The sequence below is a fragment of the Engystomops pustulosus genome, chromosome 6 (genome assembly GCF_040894005.1).
Source record: "Engystomops pustulosus chromosome 6, aEngPut4.maternal, whole genome shotgun sequence".
Lineage (NCBI taxonomy): Eukaryota > Metazoa > Chordata > Amphibia > Anura > Leptodactylidae > Engystomops > Engystomops pustulosus.
This window is the reverse complement of record NC_092416.1, coordinates 52,085,751-52,094,696: the sequence shown is the minus strand read 5'-3', so window position 1 is coordinate 52,094,696 and position 8,946 is coordinate 52,085,751. Positions and strand designations below refer to the sequence as shown.

At 41.8% G+C, this 8,946-nt stretch overlaps 1 protein-coding gene across 7 annotated transcripts in view; it reads right to left on the bottom strand.

The window, feature by feature from the left end:
- Positions 1-3,229, bottom strand: part of LOC140135072 (uncharacterized) — a 14,682-nt gene extending 11,453 nt beyond the window's left edge. For 2 of the 7 annotated variants that reach the window (XM_072156089.1, XM_072156094.1), the window contains exons 1-3: positions 3,105-3,229; positions 2,017-2,266; positions 1,197-1,323 (exon numbers count right to left, since the gene is read on the bottom strand). In XM_072156089.1, coding sequence (XP_072012190.1) covers positions 1,197-1,323; positions 2,017-2,073 — 184 coding nt within the window. In that variant the 5' untranslated portion in view covers positions 2,074-2,266; positions 3,105-3,229. Of the gene's footprint in view, positions 1-1,196; positions 1,324-2,016; positions 2,321-2,477; positions 3,058-3,104 lie in introns of those variants that run through there. The other 5 variants (XM_072156092.1, XM_072156090.1, XM_072156091.1 and 2 more) reach the window with 5 other exon arrangements.
- Positions 3,230-8,946: the final 5,717 nt, after the last annotated feature.

The window sequence follows — 8,946 nt, the reverse complement described above, 5'->3', positions numbered from 1 at the left end:
TATACCAATAGAATATACAGTAGGCACCAGATTAGTTCAGTCGCTAAGAATGGAAAATACTATTCGTATCTGATAAAGAATTAGTTTTGTCTATGCAGGTGGAATATACAGTATTTGGTAGAGAATGAGTTCACTTTCTGCACATGGGGCATAATATAGTTGCTATACAGCTGGAATATACAATAGCGGATACCAGAGTAGGTCAGTCTATGAAGAATACCATTTGTAGCTGAATTAGTTCATTCTGTGCAGGTGAAATAAGCAGTGGCAGATGAAGGACTAGTTGATGCAAGTGAAGTATATAGTAATTACCAGTATCCTCAGCCTATCTATACAAAGCTGAGCAAAAATCAATAGGTAAACAAAGAGTTGAGGTAAAGAGTTTATAAAATCTTTGGGGATGTTTTGCCTCCATGCACACACCAAGGGTTAACAACCTGATATTGGAGCACATCCAGCCCCTCTGCTTCTGGTCAGTACCTGAGCTCTGTTCTTTACTGCTCTCTGGCACAGCAGGGGTTACAGTCAGCATGTCAGAGACCTCTGCCTGCAAACCTGTGACACCCGACACCCGGCCTGCACGTGTGTAGCTGGATCCAATGACTCTTCAGGTCCTGAGGCTCGGCCATTCTTGGGCTCCTCCAACTGCAGTCTGCTGCTGCTCCTCCTGTCCTCCGCTCTCCCTGCACAAGGTCCTGAGAGCGGGAGCATCACTCATGGCTCCTCACTCCTGTTAGCTGCACATGGAGGCCGGAAGGACAGGAGAACCTGTCAGCAGGCTGGAGATACATGCAGTGCACACTGTCAGGTCACAGCGTACATACACACCACGCCCCCCGTCCCATCTCCGCTCTGTATAGTAATTGCGTCTGGGTTCTTAAAGAAACAGACGCGATTAATTTCATGGTGGGTGATTCGGGCGGCAATGAGTGCCCGAATCACCCACATTACAGACGCCCAGGGTGCCGCTCTAATCAAGGATCGGGCATCTGCCGCCTGAAGCGAGATTTTCATCTCGCCTCATGGCAGATGCGGCCCTGCCCGCATCGGCACACACTCGCTGCAGCCAGCAACTAGCATGGAAATAAAATGCGGCACAGCCACCTGCTGAATATATCAAGATGCCTTAGACTCCAAATGCAGCAAAGGGGCGGCAGGGCTATCTTGCGATTTACGTCCATCCATGACAAAACTACCTAATGAGAGCAAAGCTGTGTGAATGTCAATCATCACATTGTTGTACAGTTCCCTTTGCCAAGGGTTTACGCGGCTCCATTCCTCTTCAGAGAAGCACATTGTAACTTCCTTAAACCCCACAGAGTTCTGAAACGACAGGAACAACGTGTTTAGATTGAAGACATAACCATAAATGCTGCTAATGCAATTATACAATTTCACTGACTTCCCAGTCAAAGGGGGAACCACAAAAGTGAAATGAGTATTTTATCCCAGCCCGATGTGTGGCATTGTACCGCTGCCGGGGGCGGCCATTGCCGTCTGTGGAGATGTATATGGGGCCACAAATTTGCGGCCGCATGTACGTCCCCTCAGACGGTCAAGTGAATAAACCCAAAGAATGGAGAGGTCAATTATTTTATCGTAGGTAGACCTCAACTGTAAGACAGATGGTTTAAAAAAAGATCCAGAAAAATCACATTATAAGATTTTAAAATAATTAATTAGCATTTCATTGATGCAATAAGTATTTGATGCCCTAACAACGAGCAAGAATTCTGGCTCTCTTAGGGCGCAGTCACACTTTTAAAAACGCATTGCAACAGCTGAAGAGAGATGTGCCTAATTAGACAGTGGTTAACACTTGCATTTACAAACCGCAAATGTTAACGATTGTGTAAACTTTATGTTAACTTAATGCGTTTAATAGCTAGTTAACATCTGTTTCATTGGGCAAATCTCTCTCCAGCTGGAGAAATGCGTTTTGAAACACGGGTGTGATCGCACAATCATCTGTGGATTGAAGGTTTCACCAAAGTACCATAACCGTACACCACTTACCCTTAAATTTTTTTCTTCTTTCTTTGGGAGTTCTCCATTTTCCAGTTTTATCTCCATTTTGCATTGGTCAAGAATCTGCAGTTGATAAAAATCAATTCATTGGGTTCCGTCTGGAGGGCACTCTTCTGTACCCTAGTTCTACCACTATCAGAGTGAGGATAAACAGCATTGAAAATAGGAATGGTTACTCCTATTGAGAATTCATTTAGAATTTCCAAGATGAATAAGAGGAACAGCACAGTGCAGAGTCCTAGAGAATAGATGTACAAGTATGTGAGTATGTGCTCACAGTAATCAATGGTGTCTGTAAAAAAGATTTATTGTTAATCCTTGTTCTTATGACAATCCAACATTTTTACAATCCAATTGTCACAGAGACCAAAAAAAAAAAAAATTGTCAGGAGTTACAATGATAAAATATATAGTTCCGACTTACATACAAATTCAACTTAAGAACAAACCTGCAGAACCTATCTTGTAAGTAACCCAGGGGCTGCCTGGATCTCCTATTCCAATGCTTGCAACATTAGTCAGGAATGGGTTAGGAAGTATATATGGGATTTTTCAATTAACATTCCCTACCTTCTTCATACATAGGTCTAGGACTACACCTATCCCACCTGGTTACATGGCCCATTACATCATTACATGGAGAGGAGGCCAGGCATAAGCAGCGGCCATGTTAAATCATGGGCTACAAAGAAAGAACAACACAAAATGTGGCATAAAAATGTCCATCATGGGACAGACCCATTTATAGAGGTGGCAATTTTGGGAATATACATTTGTATAATTTCTGTCCAGACGTAAAACTGCATCACAAAATTCCTATTTGCTTAAGAGCAGCAGCGAATAGAAGCCCAGATGACCGGATAGCAGCTTTGGCTGTGATTGGAGGACAACGCAGAAGGATTTATAGGCTGCATCACTTTAAGTGGATTTAATGTACAAGTTCGTAGAGTTCTCCCACATGAGCACTGCTGGTCCCGGGGTGACCTTCCAGCTAGCTCCAGTAGTATAAGCCCATTACAACTCCAATGCATGGAAACGTCCAAAAGAACTTGTCCCCAATACGGGAAGCCACTTACCCCTCCGTGACACCGGACACCCCAGGGGCTCCAGGTGTGAAGCACCCGCTCCAGGAAACACGGGCACTAGTAGGGTACACAAGCGGTAGACACGCTGAAGACTACAAATCCCGGCGTGCCGCGCGCTTCAATATGACAACTTTATTAACAGTTGAGCAAAATGACTTCAGAGACTTTGTGCATGTTCGCGGTGAACAGAGAGAGACAGAGTTCACTCTTTCTAGAATAATGGGTAGACGGCTGTGCACTAGCTACCGTATGTCACTCAGTATTGATCCCATGCTACTAAATAATCTATGGAGCCTGCAGCAGGGGGAGAGGAGATCATAGAAGCTCTTATAAGGAGAGATGTACTGCAGCATATATATATGCATACATAGTTTCTCTAGACATTCTGTAACAAAATGTACAGACATCTAAAATTGTTCAAAAAAGTATTTTATAGTGTAAATTTACTTAATGGGGTACTTCATATCCATATATGTGATGGCTTGTTTTCTGTGTAACAAATTGCACTTCAAAATGGTGTTATTGAATATTCCATGGCGTGTACTGGGAAGCGGGAAAAAATTCTAAATGCTGTGAAATTGGTGAAAAAAAGCATTTGCGCTGTTTTCTTGTGGGTTTGCATTTTACGGATTTCGCTGTATGCCCCAAATGACATATCTACTTTATTCTTTAGGTTGGTACGATTACCTATGAAACCTATTTGTATAGGTTTTATGATGTTTTCATACATTTACAAAAATTAAAAACCATTCTACAGTGTGGCAGTACATGAGCATTTTCCTCATCCATTACAATGTGCGATCAGAAAGGGTTAAAACGAGGCAGCCTCAGATCTTCGGAAGACCCGAGGCTGTCATGGCGACAGATCGGCGCTCCCGATGACGTCGCGGGGAGCCCGTGAGCCCTCTCCATGCACCCGGCATGTCACGTACTATTACGTCACATGTCGGTAAGGGGTTAAAGGGGTATTCCCACAAAGACAAGATTCTTAAAGGACATTTACCATCAGATAACCCCCCACCTGATTGACATGCCGATACAATGCTGAGATTGCTACCTGTGATCATAGCAGAATTTAGTGATGGACCCCACAGATCACAAAAATGAAGGGTCCGATGGGGTCCCAAGTACCTCAGTCGGACCCCTCGTTGCTCTAGTAGAGTAAAGGCGGTTTCCCTTATTCTCATGGATCAGATTGTTATTTAATGTCAAGTTCTATCTCCTGCGGCACATGCGGACTCATAACTCAGAGAGAAACCATATTCTTCTAGACTTAGTACAACTTTCCTTTCAACACAAAGATATTAAGCAAAATATGGTGGTTCTATATAAATAAAGATTATTATTATTAAAGATATATTAAGGTATGCTCCACCAAGAATCAAGGTGAAGGGGCACCATGTGCAGGAGATAAAGATCACACAGCACAAAAACTATACTGTTATCAGCGGCAATATTATGTAGGCATAATACATTTATAGATTTTTTTTTACTTCCACTACAAAGTTACAATGGAATGGCGGAGATATGGGAAGGAAAGCTTCAGAAAAGCCAAGCAAATCTGGAATAAACATGCAAAGTCCAGAAAAAAATTGTAAATGACTTAAAATCCAGGACCCCAAAGCTTTAAAGGGGTTTTTCCACAAACAAAAGTTAGTCCCATGTACCTCTGTCGGACCCCTCGCCGCTCCATGAGACTAATGGAGGAGACGGCCATGCATGTCTGCTCCATTAATCTCTGTGGAACTGACGGAGATCAGTGAGCGCTGTGTTCGACAATTTCCGTTGACTCCAAAGAGATTAATGGAGCAGACATGTCATGCACGGCCGTCTGCTCCATTACTCTGTTGGAGCGACAAGGGGTCTGACGGAGGTATGTGGAACCCCATCGGACCCCTCGTTTTCGAGATCCGTGGGGGTCTCATCACTGAGATCCCCAGTGATCAGCTAGTTAGGCCCTATCCTGTGGGCCTAACTTTTGTTCGTGGGAAAACCCCTTTAAGGTGGCGCCACTATCCACTGAGCTAAATACGAACCAACAAAACATATATATATACCGGTAGTTCTAATTTATTTTGGGGATCTGATTTTTTACTACCCCATCTTGAAAACCCTTTATTTTTGTGTTTTTGTAGCCTATTCTTTTAGTTATTTTTCTTTTAATAAAGCTAATGACTAACAGGACAAGAATCCATCAGGGAAATGCATCTTATCATATGAGATATTATTTTAAATCTCAACCAGGAAATTAGCATCAAGGGAATGTTTCCCAAGCTAAAAGACCTATTATGAAGAGACTATGAATTACAGGAAACAGCACAATCTACCTCTTCAACTCCTCAAAAGCTGATGTACAGCATGTTGTATAGTCTAACAGTCTAGACATTCACTATTACTGGAAGAACAGGTATGGAATATTTATGTGGCTACAAAAAATATTTCCTTAAAATGGACCGTAATAAAAAAAATAGTATCATACAATCTACATTATTTTACAGCTGAACCTTTTTTCTCACTACAGTTTAGATGTGATCTATGTACTGAGCTACACTATTTTTAATATTACCTTCTCCTCACTAGACTCTCCCTTCTCTAGTTTATCCTGAATGCAGAAGCCAAGCTCATCTATTTGTCCATCTGCGTCAATGACGCCTTCACCCTCCACTAGTTGCCCGTGAATTCATATTAAAGATGCTGTCACCAGCTTGTACCTCATTAAACTATTAGGACCCGAAAGTCGGGTATGAAATGTTCTTTGTAGCATTTTTTTAATGTGAATTCTCACCTGACGACCATTTTCAAAGTCATATGCAAATGAGCTGAAGAGGCTGAAGGGGAAGTGTCACTTTAAATGCCTATGTGGCTCTATAGTACCTAGAAAACCAGGCGGATGAATTAAAATCCCATCTATAGGGCATTTATTTATCTATTGTCTCTAAATTTTTGGCAGTCTTGTTTTATGAGGGTTGGGCACAATTTACCTTCAGAGGTGTTAAATATGGTAAGTTTTAATTTTTAAAAGCTGCACCCATTCTAATAATTTTCCTCTGCCAGAGGGGAATTACTGGGAATTTCACTGGGTTGAAAATCCACCAATGGGCCAGTGTGATAAAACCCATCCCCTGTGACCTTAACTGCATGTATCTTCGGTTTTGATAGCTGAGATTCTTATCTCTCTTTGTATGTCAAAATATTAAACTTTAGTCAATAATTCTTATCTCTAAAAGCATGATTCTAGGTACTCTAGAGCCTAAGCTATAAGCATCTAAAGTTTCATTACCTTCAGCCTCTAAAAGTGACTCTTCTCATGCAAAAGGTGACACTTCGCAGTTCATTTGCACATGATTTTGGAGGTCATTTTTTTTTATTGGTTAATCGGTGAGATGTAACAGAAAAGAGGTTATTCTAGAAAGGAGATTTTATATACCTGAGGATATTCAGTGCTGTGGTGCCCAGTTTTCTAGTAGGTTACATGTGTTCAGCATTTGTCAATGATGTAACACATCCAATATAATTTTAACCTCATGCCCATATGTAAGTCTTCAGATAAAGTAGACACAACATACTTCTATGGATACTATATTGCAGCCTGTGTGGTACCACATGACCTACCATTGTATCTAACACTTGGAGTTACTAACTATATAACATAATTTTATAATAGTTAGAAACTATTAGAAAATACATTATTACAAGAAGAGCTGGGTTTAAAATGTATTATTCATTCAGCAAAACAGTGTCAGAAAGCGCATATTATAACCTATATGGTGTCTATTTCCTGTCACCTTCAAGAACTTAATTACAAAATACTGACCCAATGGTACAGAACCACAGCTAAGCTACACAGAATGTTCCCTGAAGCCTCTGATGATGCTGAAGGCAATATGGTCCTCATAGGATGAGAGCAGTCTCCTGTCCAAAGGCTTTTAAAGAAGATCTTCAAACTGTGTATCCGGGAATTCAATCCTCACCTGAGTTGGTTCTACTATCTATGTATCCGGGTACTAAATTCTCTAGACCTATTTAGGGTCTACTTGGCCATTTCCTTATGAGAGCGAGGCAGATAATCCCCCACCTATGGAGATCCCCTGACAAGCCCTCAAAGTTACAATGAGAAGAAGCTCTCATGATGGGAAATATGAGTTCGTTTATGAAATCTGGAGTCCCTGGATTACTTTCCAGTCCTTGCCTGCCATGGAAGAGTGGCTGAACACTGATGGCTCCATGTCCTAAGCAAGGCATTGATGATTGAGGTGTCTCCTTTCTCACGTCCCTTCCCTGTCAATACCCTCAACCCCCTTCCCATGCCTAGTCATTCTTACCCCCCTTGTTCTATTAATTAAGGTGGTCCATTATGGGCACACAGGCATCCCAGGACACCGGAGCGTTTTTTACCCTATTTGACTGGTAAGGGCTAGTTTGACAGCACACAATTTATACTATTGGTTTTAACACTTGCCCCTATCTGTAGCGAGCATTGTCTGCTGCGCCATTAACTGTTATGGATGTTTATTGTGATGATAATGACAATGAATACTTGCATACTACCTAGTCCCATTGTATAACATATGTTACTTTTGCTTCTGAGTTTGCCGGGGTGCCGGTGTTTAGTCTGCATCACTACTGTAACCCCATATGAATTCAATGTTTTTTAAATCTTGTACTTATGCTTTATATACATGTCAATAAAATTAGCATTTTATCTCATTACACTCTTGTGTCCGTGTCATGCCCCACTCCCCAGGTAATCCTGGGATAAAATAGGTTGTATAGTTAATGTAAGTTCGGGGCGCTGGACGTTTTACCTATGCGTAAATACACACAGGGACGTACATTAAGATACAAACAGGCCTTTGCCTTCCATGTCTCCCTGACTTCTTGGTTTCTACCCTTCTGCATTATGGGCCAAACCAGATTTTTTTTTTCGTGCCATGTTATACTTAACAATCAAATGCACTGAATGTTGATAACGCAATCCTGCCTCTTTAATAATTACAAGTTGACTGATATGATTATTACTGACTATATTATTGTTACTGTACTCAATTAACCATAAAATGTATGGTCCAGCTGATACTATTCTCCTACCTGTCCTTTAACTTGCTCCTTGACAAGTTACAATCTGTTTTCTGACCTTATCTCTAAAGTCTTTAATGACTCTGCCGAGGCCAAACAACTGTACTCTGTTCTCCTTCTTGATTCTGTTCTCCTCCTATTTAATTTGTTCCCTACATTGAACACTTTTTACCATTCTCTCTTGCCACAAACCCCATCATTGATCATTGATCTGGCCGTCCTCATACCTTTCCACTTCGTTAGCTTGTTCCATCTCTGTTTTTGTCTCGTGTCCCATGAACTTTTCTCTATCCCCAGCTCTGGCCAGAAGAACTCTATGGGGCACATTCACTAAGGGCATTGCGCCAGTTTTCTGTCGGACTTTGCACTTTCTAGTGCAAACTGCTTGCACATGTTTTTAAGAAGGGTCCATGCCACATGCCATGCAAATTTCTGCACTGAAGGGACGCTCCGGTGCTCAGTCAGACCCTGCGCTGTGCGCCGCGCGATTTATATGATGTGGCCCAAACAACCTCTCTGCTTGCCACAGTTTCACAGTGTCATTCAGCCATATCCCCCTCATTCTCCTCCACCTTTCTGGAACTCCACATGAGCAAAATGGATCATAAACTTTCCGCCATCTAACACATCACTCCCATCAGTCCTACCAATCACAAGTAATGGATTCACATTCTCTGCATTCCCAAAAGTGTAAGCTTTGCCTTATTCTTTAATCCTTCAATATGAAGGAGGCACTCACCCCAACCAACTGCTGGCC